This window comes from Fukomys damarensis, unplaced genomic scaffold (genome assembly GCF_012274545.1).
Source record: "Fukomys damarensis isolate Sample0158 unplaced genomic scaffold, DMR_v1.0_HiC HiC_scaffold_22, whole genome shotgun sequence".
NCBI classification, from domain to species: domain Eukaryota; kingdom Metazoa; phylum Chordata; class Mammalia; order Rodentia; family Bathyergidae; genus Fukomys; species Fukomys damarensis.
Genome location: NW_022900934.1, coordinates 23,709,413 through 23,727,492, shown reverse-complemented (window position 1 = coordinate 23,727,492; position 18,080 = coordinate 23,709,413). Strand labels below are relative to the sequence as shown.

At 42.7% G+C, this 18,080-nt stretch overlaps 1 protein-coding gene across 1 annotated transcript in view; it reads right to left on the bottom strand.

The window, feature by feature from the left end:
- Edem2 (ER degradation enhancing alpha-mannosidase like protein 2) overlaps positions 1-16,483 on the bottom strand; it is a 25,148-nt gene extending 8,665 nt beyond the window's left edge. Inside the window, exons 1-8 of the mRNA XM_010639938.3 lie at positions 16,243-16,483; positions 15,871-15,981; positions 13,909-13,948; positions 10,962-11,067; positions 7,403-7,528; positions 4,892-5,103; positions 2,382-2,523; positions 715-839 (exon numbers count right to left, since the gene is read on the bottom strand). Coding sequence (XP_010638240.1) covers positions 715-839; positions 2,382-2,523; positions 4,892-5,103; positions 7,403-7,528; positions 10,962-11,067; positions 13,909-13,948; positions 15,871-15,981; positions 16,243-16,349 — 969 coding nt within the window. The 5' untranslated portion in view covers positions 16,350-16,483. The remainder of the gene's footprint in view (positions 1-714; positions 840-2,381; positions 2,524-4,891; positions 5,104-7,402; positions 7,529-10,961; positions 11,068-13,908; positions 13,949-15,870; positions 15,982-16,242) is intronic.
- Between the last annotated feature and the right edge of the window lie 1,597 nt (positions 16,484-18,080).

The following is an 18,080-nucleotide window of genomic DNA, read 5'->3' as shown; positions in this document are numbered from 1 at the left end:
AAAAAATTCACACAAGCAACAAATTTAAAGATCTTAGAAGAGATAGGTCAATATTTAATATTCTCAACAAGTTTTCTCTGTATCTGTTTTTCCATTTCTATTATAAGAGGAATGGCTAACAGTACTCAATTGGAGACCCCTCAGTATATCTATAAAATGACTAGAGAGAGCGCTAATAAAAAATTAAAAAGACCAATCCATATGTATCAATAAACAGCGATCTCCAAGATTTAGTCTGTGATGAAAAAAAGCTTCCAAAGGATATAATATGTCCCTATCTATTTTTAAAAAATAAATAAGGGGGGCTGGGGATTTAGCTTAGTGGCACTGCACCTGCCTTGTAAGCACAAGGTTCAAAGTTCGATCCCGGGTACCACAAAACAAAATAAAACATAACAAAACAAAAACCATTTACATAAATGCAAGCAGGCATTCCTGCCTGGCCTGGAAAGATGCCACATACAGAACCGTAAGTGGTACAACATTCCTCCGCAAACTGGACACACCGTGCCTGACACCTTAATACCCACCTTGGAAAATTTGGCTTGGGAGAATCACGGATCTACCTAATTCACTCTAGATCTCTCTTCAATCCCCAACCCTTGGCCCCCAAAGTACTCAAGTAACATAACGTGACTCACTTGACTTATACATCAGAATAAGCTTGCTTTGCCACTTCATAGGATAATGACCACCCTCTTTAATTGTTCCTACCTGAAGACCAGGCCAATAGGCTTCCAAAGACTGGAAGACCGGCATGGACACAGTCCCCTTGTACATCTGCACCCACAGGTACCAGTCACCGAAGCGTGTGTAATTCCGAATGGCTTTGTTATACTCTGCGTCATGGAAAATGGGATAATGGACATGTGAGTGATTAGTGAGACAAAAGGTGGCCTTGACAACAAAGCATGGGCTTACATTTTTGGAAGATCAGATGACAGTCTAGTTTCGGAGTGGCCTAGGATGCAATACAGCAAGCAGACTAGAAAGGATCACAGGTTCTAGAGTCAAATTTCTAGGCTCACATTACAGCTTTGGCTTTACAGTTTGTAAGATCTGACCTTGGGCAAATTTTCTCCTCTTAAGCCTTATTATCAGTTAAATCAGGAAAGTAATGTCATGGACCTATTGGAATTGTTCAGTGGATCTATTCACTCAGCAAGCATTCAGGAACTCAGTGATCAACAAGACAAAGTCCAGCCCACATGGAGCTGATCTTCCACTGGGAACTTGAACATATTCCCCTTCCCTGTATTATAAACTGTGAAGCCTAGGACTCTGTTTCCTTCACTGCAAAGTTCCCAACACTGCCAGGTGTGGTGGAGCATGCTTGTAAGACTAGCATTCAGGAAGCTGAGGCAGGAGGATGGCCCCAGTTCAAGGCCAGCCTACATTACATAGTGAGACCTTGTCTCAACGAGAAAAAAAAAATTCCCCAAACTATCAAAGTGCGAAATAAATATTCACAATAATTATCTGAATGAACAAAGTACAAAATACACATATGAATAAATAGGATGATCTCAAAAAGTGTTGTAAGGGTTAAATGAATTAGTCTATGTTCAGAGCCTTGGCATAGTGCTTGGCACATCAACGACATGAAATAAATATTCACTGCCTAAATGAATAGTAGCTGTAGTCATTATTATTAGATGTTCAACAGTTCCCAAGGGCATTGTTACTGGTGTGAGGGCCTGCAGGGTAAATGTATTTATTTAACAGGCATTCACCTATTACTTACCTCATGTGAAGGACTGGAAAAACTATGAAAATGACTAAGGCACAGATTCTGCACTGAACTGTGGCACTGTCACTGCTGATGATACCTGACTGCAGGAAAGGTGCTGAAGGTCCTAAATTCTAAGAGAGGATCACACTATTTCCTGGGTAAGATGATGTTTAAGCTGGACTTTGAAAGGTAAATATAATTTGGACGCATAAAGACAGGAAAGAAGATATTCCAGACAAAGGAAACACCATGTGCAATGGCCAGGAGATAAGAAATCTAGGCCAGGAGCAGAGAACACAGCATGGATCGGGTGGCTCTTGTGGGAGGGAACGAGGTGCAGGGGGCATCAGGTGAGTCCAGGGTGGCATGGAATGCAGACTCAGGTATTCCAAATTGATTCTGCATGTATCTGGGAGCAACTCAAAGTTCACAAACAAACCACACATCAACAGGAAGTCAGCCAAGTGTGCAGTGTATGCTGGTAATCCTAGCACTTCTGCTGAGGCAGAAGGATCATTACAAGTTCAAGGCCATCCTGGGCTACATAGTGAGTTCAAGATTAGCCTAAATGCATAGTAAGACCCTGTCTCAAATAAACAAAAAAAATCAGGAAAAGTCATAAAAAGCCCCCTTACCCTGCCCTTTTTACCTAGGAACATAGCCATGAGATTCTTGTCCTGAAGCAGGATGGCTCCTTTCACCAGGTACTCAAAGTAGGAGTCAACACCAGCCCCAATGCCCGCATCCTGGGCCACCCACTTGCCAGTGAGCACATCGATGTGGTTACCAACCTGGGAGAAAGACGTAGTGTCAAAGCCAAAGAGAATCAACTCCCACCCTTTTGCCAACATCCCCTGACTGCCTAGTGAGATGCAAGACAGGAACCTGAGTGCTTCCTGCGAGACATGTGGGCTATACGGAAGGCGGCTCAAGGCCAGCCTTCATGCACAGCTGTACACTGGAGATGCTTCTTGTACACATTTATGAGGATTTAATTATACATGCTGTGCAAAAATGAGGAAGAAAAATGACTTGGAGTGTTTACGCCCTGCCTAGAGTAAGTGTGAGACGAGAGACAAGAACTTGCTGTTCTCACAATTTGAGTTTAGCACTCAGCTTGTGATTCCAATGTCTAAAGACAAGCTTCCTGTACTTCCAGAAACTGACTCCAGAGGGACACCCAGGAAGCTGATACAGTGTATGCTTCTAAAGAAAGAAACTGGATAGCAAGAGGGCGGGGGTTCTACCGGACTTGGCCAATGTCACTGGGAATTTTTTTTAAACCTGACTTTTGAATCACATGACTATAAAGTCTTTTTAAAATAGATATTCAAAGACTTAAAGGAAGAGATATACTTCTCATACAGCTTGGGGCATTCCTAGAAGCTGAAAGCTTTGTCTGGTACTCAGTCAAAAACAAAACAAACAGCTAACAGTTCTGTGTTAGTTTGGTTCCCCAGGGACAGACCCCAGCAAGGAAGGCTGGAAGTAGCTGATGTGGAAGCTGTGCCTCCGGAAACACCAAGAGAGCAAGAAGGAGCAAGTAAGACAAGGAACGGAAGGCAGCCCATATGTGGCGAGGGGTCGGGCAATTTCTGCCACGGGCACTGGAGTGAGCCCTGCTGGGAGCTTGAGGACTCAGTAGAGTGATTTTCCCCAAGGTGGGAGGTAGGAGGGTGAAGGGTGATGGAATATTCATCGAAAAACTCCTATCGGTATCAGTCCCTGGTTGGGAATTGCTCATGGGTAACATGGTAACATGAAGCTCTTGTCTTTCCAGCCAAATGCAATCAGAGTAGGCTCCAAGCACCAGAGAAGGCCCGCAGGCAAAGGGACACGGGCGACGGCAGTGGGCCAACAGGCCAGTGTGCACAGAAATGGAAAGGGTCAAGAGGATGTGCGCTGGGCACCAACAAAGTCCACTACAATTCCAGGCTGCAGGAAAACACGCCTGGGTTGGACTAAAGGAGATACTACAAGTGTCTTGAAGGGATTTGTAAAGATACCTCACACAAGCCACACTTTGCAAGCTGACAGCACCACACACTGCATAAAATGTGCCTATACATGGATCACTTTCAAACAGTTTTGAGAAGTCATAATGACTAAGAAAGGAGGTACTGATCTATTAACATGACCACTGAAGTAACTGAGAACCAGAGAGGTTAAGCAATTTGCCGAGGGCCACACAGTTTCAATATAGCAAGGCCAAGGCTTGAATGTAGTTCTGACTAAATGCCATGTTATTTCCTGAATAGCCTCAGCCCAGTTACAGTTAGTTTCACTCGATTATCCTGTTTAGGAGCTGAAACCCACCTTAGGGATCATCTAAAACTTCCTTATGTTTAGGCACTGGAGAGCAAAGGAAGCTCTTGGGTCAAATAAGTTCAAGAAATGTTAAGCAACATTAAATAGAGACTGTGTGTGTGTGTGTGTGTGTGTGTGTGTGTGTGTGTCTGCATGTATGTGTGTGCATGCATGTCTGTGTGTGCATATGTGTTATTTGGGACTGAACCCAGGGTTTTCACAATGAACTTCATCTATAGCTCTTTTTAAATTGTTTTTCTTGAGACTGAGTTCACCAGGCCAAGCTCAAACTTTTGATCCTACAGTCTCAGCCTCAGAGTCCTGGGATTACAGGTATATTACCACCACACCACACACCTAGTTATAAATACATTTCTTTACTACTATTTCATAAACGTTATTCTGCTTATTCCAACTTTCAAAAAAAAAAAATACGGCTATCATGTGTAAGAATCCCCTAATTAGCCAGGACACTTCTCAGTACTGATATTCAAAAGAAAGCATCTTACCAATGCAGACAGACCCTAAAAACAGGAGCCAGACAGGCTAATGAGCTACAGAGGCATGAAGCATATAACCATTCCCTAGAAATCAGAGCTCAAGACTCAAAGCTCAACACAGCCCCTTATCCTGCTGGAGGATGGGCTCTCAGGCTCTCTTTGCTTTTGTGCCAAAACATGAAGAAGGGCTCAGCCTCCTTTGAGTGTCCCAAGCCCAACTCCTGGGCTAGTCCTGAGGTTGCCCTAAGTTTCCCTTGGCTTGACTGTAACCTTTGCTTAGAGCCCTGGTCCTCATAAGCGGTGCCCAGGGTGGCAGACTTAACTCATGCAGGAAGGGCGGTGGCCCACCTACCAGCCCGATCTCTGATCGGCTCTCCCACAGGCGCATCAGGGCCACTCTGGCCACATCTTCAAACACTGGGTCTCCAGTGAGGCTGCTCAAGGTGGCAAATTCCACAATGAAGGTCCCGATCCCTGCCGTACAGGTGACAGGGGTCTCCCCTGGGTTCACGCCATGAAGCAAGTTCACTGTTCCATAGGGCATCCCAGTGGGGGTCTGAAAGGCTGAACAATTAAAAATGTATCACTCTTGATAGGAGAAGGTGGTAGGGATGATTTTGATACAGGCCCAAAGCTTGAGACCTTGGCCAGCATGTCCCTCTTTTTCTTCTGGGCTATCTGCTAGAGTATGAGCCAGAGAAGGATAAATGTCATAATGGGAGGGCCCGCAGCCACCACCTAACCCCGATGCTATCAAACACTGCTCTGCCTGACCCTTGGGCTCCTATCAGGAACTAGGGGACATGGAGAGAGATGTGCTTCAGGTCGTCACATGCCACATTATCTAAGCCAGAGTGGCTCTACTTTTATTTTTTTTAAACTATGCTCTCTGGGGCCAGGTAGGTAACTTAGTATGAAGCAGGCAAAGCTTAAGCTATAGAGGTAGTGGGGCTTGTGGCACACAGGCTAGAATAGGCCCCACCAGAAGTCACAGTAGTGGGGATGGAACATAGGGCCTTGCGTATGCTAGTTAAGCACTCTGGCCCTTATTTAAATTTTAGTCTCACTGAATTTGGGGCATTCCTAGAAGCTGATAGCTTTATCCAGTACTCAGTCAAAAAAAAAAAAAAAAAAAAAAAAAAAAAAAAAAGCTAACAGTTCTGTGTTAGTTTGGTTCCCCGGGGCAGACCCCAGGACTGAATTTCCCAGGCTGGACTTAAACTTGAACTTAAACTAGCCTCAGCCTCCCAAGTAGCTAGGACTGTAGGTATATGCCATCAAGCTCAGCCATTTGCAGACTTCTTAAAATACTATTCTGGTCAAATGAAACAAATCAGCAGATCCTACTTACTTTCACAAAAGCCATTTGAAATCCCTGTTTCAGATAAGGAGGTTAAGGGCAAAAATACTTTTAAAAGAAAAAAGGATATAAACTGCTAAATCACTGATAATATATGACCCCTAGTTTATAGGCTAGGAAAATCATGTCTGTAAAGTGACTCAGCCAAAGGTCATATAGTGCTGGGTTGGGAATGCCTGCCCAGACCTCTCACCCTCACCTCAATTCCAGCCCAGTGCTCTGCCCACCACACCCTGTGCCTTCTGATTCAAGGCAAGAGCTCAGCCACCAGCCTGAGGCAGAGATTTCCTCTCTCGGCCAAAAGGTTAAACAACTGCAGAGGTGTCTGTGCATCACTGAACTGTAACAAAGTTGTCAAAATTTCCAAGAGCGAAAGAGTCTGGCAACTTTGTTATCAACAAGACACTTGCTATCTGTCAGGCATGAGTGGCAAGCAAGGAAAAGTTAAGTCACAACCAAGAAGGGCTCAACAAAATATTTTAGAAAAGGAAAGAAATATTAAAAAGAAGGAGTGACAAAATCCTCCTCCTCTACCTAAGGATAGGTACATTGGTGCTTACTTTATAATAATTCAATATGTACTTTTGAATGTGTATATTTATCGAAGCAAAGTTTTTTAAATTAAAAAAATAAAAAAGGAGCAAAAAGGCAGCTTCCTGTAGGAATGACTCACACAGGACATGAGGTTTGCTAGGAGACACTTAGGCCGTGAGCCATGGGCCACAAGTGAGACCTGAAGACAGCAAACCCACTCACCTCGGCTCTCCCCGAGGCTGAGAGACAAGGGCTGCACACAGAAGATGTAGAGGGGCTGGTGGAAAGTACACTGTGACGTGTTTGGGCGTGAGCAGCCCTCGGACCTCTACCACACCCTGAAGGGAACACAGGGTCCAGCTGACGCCAGCGAGCCCGGCGTGGCTGCCCCACCGGACAAAACAGTGAGGCTTGGCCTACAGCCATGAACGCTGCTTAGACACCAAACAAATCCCCTTTGCTTCAATAGTATTTGGAGTTCTCTAAGCACTTTCTCCCCAACATGAAACATTATAAGGGGGAAGGAATTATGATTCTCATTTGACAGACAGGGAAAGTGAACCCTGGAGAGAGAGCGTGGCTCAGTCAAGATGCAGCTGGCAGAGCCAAGTCTAGAACCTTCAGTTTCTGGTACTCAGACCAAGGCTCTGCCCCGCAGCCTTGTTATTTCAGCAGTATGAGGGCCTGAGAAGAAGCAAAGGGCTCAATCAAAATAAGGACAAGGACCATCCGCCCATTTAGCTGGCCTTCAGCCCATGCTCACAAACAGAAATCAGGTCAGGTCAGCTATACTGGGTCAGTGCCCTAACAAGCCCTTAAAAAGCCCAGGACTCTCCTGATTTCTCAATGAGTACTTAAGTGTTTGGGTGACAAAACATCAGGAAATGATTCTGCATTATCGCTCTTGGCTTCAGCAAGGGAAGCAGGACACTGGATTCCATGTCTGCCCCAGCTCTCTATGGATCTTACCTGGGAGAAGTTTTCGGGCTGCCTCCTCAGCCATCCTTAGGAGAGGTCCCGAACAGGGCCATCCCACCTCCACTTCCACCCCAGCCTTCTTTGACAACAGATGAGCAGACAAGAGTCCTCCTACGACTACAGAAGGCACAAAATGTAAGTGGTTATAGTCCCAAGGACCAGTCTTTCCCTTGCGGAAATTAAACCTAAGTACTGTTGGGATGGCTCCCTGAGAACGGGCTGAAGACCCCTAGTGAAAGAGTCATCCCTTAATCCAACATATTTGTAGCATATAAAAAAACAAGAAGGAGAAAATGGGGAGGAGGCAATATATGAAACAAAGCTTTTCCTCTTGGTGGGTCACAAAAATAATGGCCATCTTTTGAAGTCCATACTATGTATAAAGAACTAGATACTGCTGCCCCCTCTTCAGATGAAAGTATTAAGATTCAGAGGAGGCAGTGGAGTCTGGTGGCGCATGCCTGTAATCCCAGCACTCAGGAGGCTGAAGCAGGAGGATTGCCAAGAGGTGGAGCAAAACTGTCTCAAAAAACAAAAAAGATTCAGAGAAGCAAAATGACTTGCCTTGTGCTACTCATCTAGTTGGTAGGAGGGCCAGGTCTATCTGATTCCAAAGCCCACGTTCATTTTACTTTGGCACTCTGCCTCCCTCACCTATCACACCGGGGAAATGGAAAGAGTGGTTATTACTTCACATTAATTTATCTATTTTAACTGATTATGCAACACTCAGGACTTATAAAAACAGATGAAGGGTTTGTATCTGGAAATATCACTACCTAGATGTCAGGAATGGCCTTCTGACTACAAACTGACAATTGATTTTAACCTTCAATTTCCTCCTCCTCCTGGCTGAAGACAACAGAAGAGGCAGGACCTGGCCAAAGGGGGTACCTAATCAAAGGTCCCTGCATTAAGTAGAGACTTTAAAAAATGACATACTCTGTAAGGAGGAATTAAAAATAGACCCTACACACCTCCCCTGGTGCAAAAAGGAAAACTAGATGCCTCAACTCTTGGTGCCAAGTGAAAGGGAGGAAAAGATAAATAAAAAAATACTCCCAGGGAATCAGTAACTATAGTCTATTACTCACAAAGTTTTACAGTCTGAATTTATACCAACTGGAAAGTCTAGAAAACCTCAAATGTTTAGCATAAAGTAGGTTTTGGTAGGTAGTACCTCCAGCCATATGGCAGAAACATTAAAAAAACTAAATCTAGAAGAACCAATGTTCCACCTAGGCCTCAAAGAATCCTACACAGAAAGCCTAGGAATTAAATGTACAATTTTTTAAAAATGTAAAAATTGGCCAGGTGGGGTAGTTCACACCTGTAATCCCAGCATTCGGGAGGCTGAGCCAGAAGGATCACTGTGAGTTTGAGACCAGCCTGGGCTACACAGTGAGTTCCAGGTCAGTCTCAACTACATAGTGAGACCCTGGCTCAAAAAACAAAAACAAAAATGTAAAAATCATAAAACATGCATGGAAACAAAGCATTCTGAATAGCAACCAACAGAAAAGACAGGAAATATGACCTACTACAGATAGTACAATTATCAGACAGAATAGAAAATAAGTGTCATGTGCTTAAAGAAATAAAAAGGGGAGGGGCTGGGGATTTAGCTCAGCAGTTCGGTGGCCTGCCTTGCAAGCGCAAGGACCTGAGTTCAATCCCTGGTAAAAAAAAAAAAGAAATAAAAAGGGGGTTGGAATATATAAGTAGGAAGAAACAACAAAAATTATCAAGAATATTTATAAAAGACTAAACAGTGTTTCTAAAAATAAACAACAAATTAAAAATAGCATGGATATATGTAACAACGGGTAAGACATAGCACGATCATTACCAGACTTGAAGACAGACACAAATACAACAGAAAGAGACAAAATTTCCTTGAAAAACACAGCAGGGACTTGGAGGATACAGTGAGAAGGCAAAACATATATCTAGTTGAAATTTCTAAAAGAGAGGGAGAAAGTGGGGAAGAGGTAATATTTGAAAGAAAATATTTAAGAACTTTCTCAAAGGAATGACAGCAATTCTCAAACCCAAGACTCTCAAACAAGATTAAAAAAAAAAAGAATCTTCTATCTATACACATCATCATGGTAACATTGCAGAACATTAAAGAAATAAAGATCTTAAAAGCAGCCAGAGGGGCAACCCACTTTCTGGTCCCCCTTCTGTCTCTCTTAGAAGCTTTCTTTCTCTCAATAAATTTTTCCTACTCTAAAAAAAAAAAAAAAAAAAAAAAAAAAAAACAGAGTTCATGTAATGATTGTTAAAGCTGGGTAACAACTATGTTTAGGTCATTGTACTATTTTCTCTACTTATATATAGGCTGATATTTCCATAATAAAAAGTTTTATAGAGGGGGCACCCAGATGGGAAAAAAAAAGATTAACTACAAAGAAGTAACTTGGACAGATTACCTTTTAAAACCACCATGAAACCAGAAGAAAATGGAAAAATTTCTTCAATGTGCTAAGAGAAAATAATCATAAACTATACAGGACTAGGGGTATAGCTCTGTGATAGAGCACTGCATAGCACATATGAGTCCTGGGTTTGATTCCCTAATACCATAAAAAAGAGATTTAAAAAAAGAAGAAGTTGTGAGATGTGGCAGGGCACACAGCTTCAAACTCGGCTAACCCAGGATTCTACACCATGCTTACCCTCCACTTTCTTTTTAAATTTTTATGTATCACATATCTAGGATAAAGTTTCAGGCCAGAACATGCAAAACAAGGGGGAAACAGAACTCTGCCTTCCAGAGGCAACAGCTGTAAGCTAGTGGTTTAGAGGGTCACTGAATTACAGCTGTGGGAGCCTCATGAGAACCATCAGATTAAATACCGATTCTAAGACCCACCCCAGAGATCACCATTGAGGATAAGCCCCTGAACATTTTTAAAAGTCCAAAGTCATTTTTATGGGCAGGTATAAAATTAACACCCTTGACACGCACTGTCTAATACGATAATAACTACCCATGTGACATTTAAATTTATTTTTTTCAATTCCTAGTTAATTTTTTGACTGTTAAATTTAAATTCATTAAAACTAAATGAAATTAAAAATTCAGTACCTTAGCTGCAACAGACACATACCAAATGCTCAAAGCCTATGTGGTTAGTGGCTACCATATTGGATAACACAGATGTAAAACATTTCTATCATAGCAAAAACTTCTATTGGACAGACAATAAGCTCTAAGAAAAAAAAAAAGTTCCAAGAAGGCAGGGATTTCATCATTCTTGTGCACAGAACCGAATCACTACTATGTACATAATTCTGGTCTATTCCTCTCCAGTATTTTCTCTGTTGCTCATCTGCATGTCTAAACCTGATGACAGATCCTGAGATTGCCCTCCTCCCCATGAGAACCCCAGGAGGAAAGAAGCACTCTGTCAGTCACTGACTTTGGCCAAGCATTCTTCCTAGTAGAGTGGGTCCTAAAGATCCTATTTATCATCTCAGTTTTCACAGCAGTGAAAACTCGATACTCTCTTCTCTTCTAAAGGTTCTAGAAGGCAGCTCTCACCTCGAATGTTGGTTTCAAACACAGAGGCATTCACGTCGATATCAAAGTCCACATTGTCCTGGAGCACCTCAACCACTCTTTGGAATTCAGAGACATTTCCTAAAATCTGGAAAGAGACCTGACCATGAGGCATAGAATAGGCTGGATTCAGGAGTTTGGGATTTTGTGCCAGTATGGCCCTCACTCATTCAATTAAAAACTCCACTTTCTGTCTTAAGTCTGGTCACAGGGAAACAACACTGAGAGCCAGAAATCACCCAGAAAACCCAGTATCGATTCAATAGTCATTGGGTGCTTTTTTTTTTTGAAGGGTCTCATGCACTGTGTGGTTCGGGTTGGCCTTGAACTCACTCTGTAGCCCAGGCTGGCCTCAAACTCATGGCAAATTCTCCTGCCTCAGCCTCTAAGTGCTGAGATCACAAGCACGCGTCATTTAAATAGGCACCCATTTAAATGTATCATTTGATATAAAGAATGTAAACTCCATAAGGAAATCTTATACAATGGATATCAGTTGTTTTTAAACCCTTTCTTGTCACATTTGATCTTGCAGAAAACATTACAGCTTGGCATTCAACCTTCGTTACCCAGATGCTTGCTTTCTGAGCCCCCTTTGCTGCTAAGTGACTGTATTACTCAGTCACTTCTGATTCTTACAGATTCTACCACAGACACCTTTGGAAAAGCCTGTTTTCCTAATATAACAACTGGCATGGCTATCACTCTGCCTCTGCCTGCCTTGAAAGCAGACTTTATTTCTAGAGCTGTGGCAGCTATGTTCCACCATAAGGCACTAAGCATGAGCATGAAAGCCAGCATACTCACAGGAGAAAAGAAAGGGACAAAGAGCCCAGGTTCTGACAGCATAGTTGCATTGGACCCAACCCTAGAAATTACCTCCAGATTTTTTTTTTTTTTTTTACTTGGGGAAATAAACCCTCTTTCTTTAAACCATCAGCCAGATGCACTCCTGATATCTTTTATTCTGATGACAGCATTTTTTCCTTTGAACAACTGCACTCTACAGTCACTCCTGTGGCTCGGGAGACACTAACATCATGTCCCCAGCTGTAGCGTGGGCACCTGACTTGGACCAGCCACAGTACCATCTCCTTTGGACCGACTGTGACTGGCTCAGGTGTAAACTCAAGCCAGATCCGTGAAGAGTCAGGTCCTGGAATTACTGGAAAAGGAGCAATTCTTTCCACACAGTGTCCTACATGAGTGCGATGTAAGTGGAACTAGCCCCACCACATCTATTTCTTTCCATACTAAGAAAATATTTGAAAAAAGAAAAAAAGAGAATCTTTGCATAGGCTGAGGCCTCATTTGCTTCTGAATTTCCCCAGAGTGCCAAGTACAGCTCACGGAGCAATTACTTGACAAATGTTTGCTCAATGATTACACAAATCTTTCTTCACATGGCAACAGTGACCTCAGAACAGAAATCTCATCATTTCCTGCCTTCTGCTTAAGGAAATTCCAATAGCTTTCCCTTGCTCTCGAGTTAAAGATCAAAACCCTTGACAGCTTGCATCATATGGTTCCTCTCCGTCCCTCCAGATTCACTTTATTTCCACCGTTTCCTTCCCCACTCCCCAGCCATCCTTCCTTCAGTTCGCTACCCTTGCCACGCTCTCTCCGGCCGTGAGGTTTTTGCACTAGTTCTTCCTGTTGCCTTGAACATGCTTCTTCCACACTTTCCTGTCACTACCTGCTTCTCCTTCAGATCCTACTCAAGGTCATTTCACGGCTTCAGGGAAGTTCTTTCTCCCCATCTCTTCTTATGACCATTCACAGAATCATGTCCTTTTCCTTTAGAGCACTCACCTTCATTTGTAATTCTATATTCTTCAACCCTGTGTTTCCCTTGCTAACACCACACGCTCCAGGCAAGCAGGGGCCATGTCTGTTTAAACTCACCATCATGACTCCAGAGTTCAACACTGTGCCTGATGTATAGCTGGCTCTCAATAAATATTTGATGAATAGATAAGTACATACAAATTAACACTAAACAAATTATAAGCTGAACTGTATTAATCATATAAATAGTATAGGAACCAAAAATAATTAAATAGGAAGAAAGTTATTAAATACTTTTTTGTGGCTTTTTTTTTTTTTTGAGACAGGGTCTCACTATATAATTCAGGCTGACCTTGAACTCATTATGGAGCCAAGGTGGACCTCAAACTGGAGGCAATCCTCCTGCCTCAGCCCCCTGAGTGCTGGGATCATAGGTGTGCTCTACCATGTCTGGCACTTGGAGCTTTTCAAAAATTTTATTTAATTATTATTACTTTCTTGGTACCAGAAATCAAACTCGGGACCTTGTGCTTTCCAGGAGGGCACAGTGTCACTAAGCTAAATCCCTGGCACCTGTGGCCTTTTTAAACAAGACTGTCAAGGTTTGCAGTCATACAGGATTAAGTTCAAGTACTAGCTCTACTTTTTAATAGCTTTGTATCCTAGCCATGTTATTTTACCTTTCTGAATAGCAGATTTTTCAGCTGTAAGGAGTAAAAGTACTTACTTCATGAGGTTGTTGGAAGGATTAAACAAGACAGTACTTGCAAAGTGCTTAGCAAGAACCCTATATATAACATAGTAACTTGTTTCTGCTTTTATCATCACACATGGCTACTAGGATCTAAGCTGAAAATAAATAGGGTGCCAAAATCTCTGTATCCCTCACAGAGTTATACAAGGCTATCACAGGTCCCTGTACCTAACAGGTCCTCTAGAATGTTTGCTAAATAAACAAATCAGAATAAGTTGGAATATTTGGTTTTCTCCTATTTAGCTTGGTAATCAGAGCCTGATGGTTCAGAATCGTGAGATGAAAGACCTAATAGAGGAATTCATTTCTACCCACAGTCAAGTTGCTAAAAGAGGAAAGATGTTGATTATGCAATGGCAGAGGAAGAGAAATAGATGAGATACTTACCAACAATGTGTCCAGAGCATCAATTAGAGTCAGAGAAAAACTGTAAAAGGATAGAAATACCAGCTGTAAGAAAACAACATACCAGCCATATGGCTGTCCTAGATTCCCCACACCCCTAAAACTATGTGAGGCATTGGGATGCCTCTGCTATCCTCATTCATGACAACAGAGAAACCACAAGGGTAATCTCTAGGATCATCTGACTCTCTTAATGCACCTGGAAGTGTGGGCTGACATTGCTCAATTGTAATTAAACACATCATCTGTATTCTCTGGAATTTTTTTGTGCCATGGGGAGGCAGTGTAAGATTGCAGCTAAACACCCAGGCTTTTCAGCAATTCCACATGTAGGAATTTCCCCCACAGTGCACAGAGCTGTATGAGACTGCTCATAACAGTATTGTTCAGAACAGAGAAAGGTTAGAAAGAACCTACTGTCCACCAGTTGAAAAGTGATGAACTAAACTGTGGTACAAACAGTGCAAAACCATAAAGTTATCAAAAAGATGCCTATCAGGAGTTCTGTATGCTGATAAAGACATTCACAATTGTTGTTACACCAAAAAGATAAGGTGCAGAACAGCTGATCCTGTATGTTTCCATCTACTCTTCAAAAACAAACATATTGACAGAAAGTAAATTAGCTGTTGTTAGGACCAGTGGTGGTGGGAGGATGAACTACAAAAGGACACAAGAGAAAACGTTTTAGAATGAAAGAAGTATTCTACAGCTAGGCTGTGATGGTGATTAGTATATAATTAAAATGGGAGTATTGTATTGAAATTATACCTTTAAAATGCTAGTTTATTTTTATTTTTTATTTTTTGGTACCAGGGATCAAACTTGGGCCCTTGTGCTTGTGATGCAGGTGCCAGGACCACTGACCTAAATCCCTGGCCCTAAAGTGCTAGTTTAAAAAAGACACACCCCAAGCACAAGGACCCAGTTCAATCCTCATACCAAAAATAAATAAATTTTTAAAAATAAAAAAGACACACCCCTACATAATGGTACAAGTAAAAAATATTTCTGAAAGAATATAAAGGAAAGGGAACAGTCATTGGAGATTAAAGTCTGAGAGACATTTTACTTTATCACATGATTTTGTACTGTTTGAATTAGCCCTTGTTTTCTATTTTTTTTACTAAAAAATGTAAACTAGAATAAGTTTTGAGTTTCCCTAATCTCTAGTCCTGAACATAGGAAGGAATACAATCATTAATAAATATGCAACTATGTACATATTTGCACCTAACTCCTAGAAGCATTAAGAGAATTAAATGACACAGTAAAATGCTCAGCATAGTGTTCAATCAATGCCAGCCTCAGCTAATGCAATGATTCTTCACTCCCAAGAAACAAGACAGAGAATTCTAGTTTGAAAATTTTTATTCCTGTAGAAATAAGAACAAAACCAATAGACAAGAGAAAATGATAGTATCAGAGAAAGTACCGCAAAGAAAATAAAACAAGGGACTTGTGAGATGACCATCGGGGAAGTGATTAAACGTATGAGTGACAAGAAAACATAAAATAAGGATAATGGGGAAAGTGAGTTAGTTCATCCACACAGTACACCAATTACAAAGGCTCTTCAATCTGGGGAGAGTCACACCTCCTTCTGGACCTATTTGCCCACCTATAAAATGAATGAGCTGGGCTGATTCTTGAGGAACTCTTCCACGCACAATTTCTGACTCCAGAAACTTGCCCACGTCCCCATGCCTGTTACTGGTGAGGATGAGTCCAGAGGTCCAGCCACCCAGGCTACTTTTTAAGACTTTTTGCACTGTGAGACTCTAGGTGGATCCTGGAGGTGCTGGTCTGAATTTGGAGGAGCGCAGCCTAACCCCTTCCAGAACCCTTTCCAGAACCAGCGAGAAGAACCTGAAGCCACCCCCCAAGTGACTCTTTCCTGCTCGCTACACCGCGGCCGCCTTTAATTCCCTCGGCTCATACTACCTGCCCCAGGTGTCATGCCCATCACAGGTGAGAGGCCGCAGCTCGTCGTAGGGGAAGGCATTTTCCAGATAGCTGTCGTAGGCGTGGTAGAACATGGCCTTGACTCGCTCCCTAGTGCAAGGGACCAGAAATAAGCCGGGGTGGGGGGAGATGGGCGGGGCAGAATACAAAACGAGACGGGAAAAAGGACAAGAAATAGGGCGGAAAGAGGGAATCACCAGCTGATTTCTGCCAAGGTTACGGCAGCAGGACCAGAACAAGTCGATATGGTTGTTAGGGGGTGGGGGTCCTGGGATGGAGGGAAAAAGAAGGAACCCGGTCTGTGCTTCCCATTCCCCCACTATGGAAGGGCGGGAGCTTGGCCTCCTTCACCTGTAGTAGGCGGGGTCCGGCGCGGTACCGTCAGGACCTGGCGCACCATGATGCAGGGGCATCAGCGAGCACAGGAGGCCAATAGGGACGAGCAGCCGGAAAGGCATAGAGTTCGTAGCTTGTCACTGCCGCCGCAGCAGCTGCCACCACCGCCGCCGCCGGCTCATCCTGAGACCTGCTGGTTCTTCCGGAGATCCGCACCACTACGCCTGCGCGCTGGAAAAAAAAAAACAAACAAACCGGTCATTCACTTCCGGACTACAGGCCCCAGAATGCAACGGGGGACGAAGAGTATCTAGGGATATAGAGTCGCCGAAGCGGAGATCGACGTGTCATGCAGACAGTGGTTGCTGTTGCTAATAATACCATTTGGGATTTGAGTACTTGTATACTAAAACAGCATAGAACATTTTAAAAGCATTACCTAGTTTGTTTTTTTCCCCACCCTTATTAAGGCAGGGATAAACCGGGACTCAATATTTGTTGAATGGACGTATAGAAAATAGGTGAAATAAACAAAATCCCTATAAAAACAAAAACAAAAGGCTCGATATGGTGGTGCATACCTGTAATCCCAAGCATTTGGGATTACACTGAAACAGGAGAATCCTCCAGGGTTCCAAACTAGCGTGGGCTACGCACGTAGAGAGTTCAGGGCCAGCCTGAACTACATACCGAGGGTTTAAAAAGAAAAGAAATATGTTCAGGTTTCACCACTGTTAGAGATACGCAATTTCCCAAACCAGTTCCCTTATTGTATAACAATTTAAAATTATTTTTCCAAAATGGCCACTCTTGAGGTTTCTTGAAATCTCACTTCTAAAACTTCCTAAGTACATGATCTTCTCTTTCACTTTTGCTGATGGTCACATCATCACAGACCCTTTTGTTACCACCCAACCAGGAAGATTGCTCCTCCCAATACTTGGGACCATCTCACTGGTTGCAGCCTACGGTGTCCCATTTGAGAATAACGACCTTGAGAATTAATAACTTTGAGAAAGTTTGAGTCCTATTTTTCCACTTTCCTTCTTGCAAGCTCCTAGAGTTTGGTCCGCATGTTAGACTAAAGAATCACCTCTGACTTTGGTCAGTGTGAATGTGTAACAGATCCCAACCTGAATTTAAAGTCAGATCAGGGTTTTTCAGTTACAACCCTGCCATTCATGTTCAACTTGTATATGACCCAGGACAAGCCCCTTCCCTTCTCTGAGCCCAGAGTCCTCATTATCAGGTAGTTTCTTTAGAAATGGCTCACCGATAAAAAGTATTCCAGGCATATCTTCCCTCAAAGAATTGCACAAAATAGCCATTTTTGCTGCCAGAAGTTTATTCGAAAAGTGAGGGGTGAATGGGTATGGGAGAAACCAGCTGTACAGAGCAAACTTGGGCAGAGCAAGAGAAAAATAAAATAAAAGTACATACTGCATCTGGGAAACACCATATGGGCTATGATGGGAAGTTAGGATAGCAAGCTTCCTGTGGTGTCCAGTCTTCTTTTAGGCCTTCTACATCTGGGAGCTCGAGAGAAATTCTACATAGGGGCCCTGGTGTTGCCCAGGATCTTGTAATTGACAGGTCTCCTCATTTTCCCAGACAGCCTTGCCACGTCCCAGTCCCTGTATCACTCATCTGTAAAATAATTCTTTTAACTTTTGCCTTCTGTGTTTCTAAAATTGGCTGTCCTCTTCATCTTCTTCTATGAAAAAGTCAGTGGAAATGGTAACTCAAATGTCTGAATGGTGTCTTCTTGTCCAGTACCCTCAAAAATATCTCAGAAAAGCGTTCCAAAGTACCATCAGTTAATATGGGAATCAACTGACTTGTCCCAGAGAAAT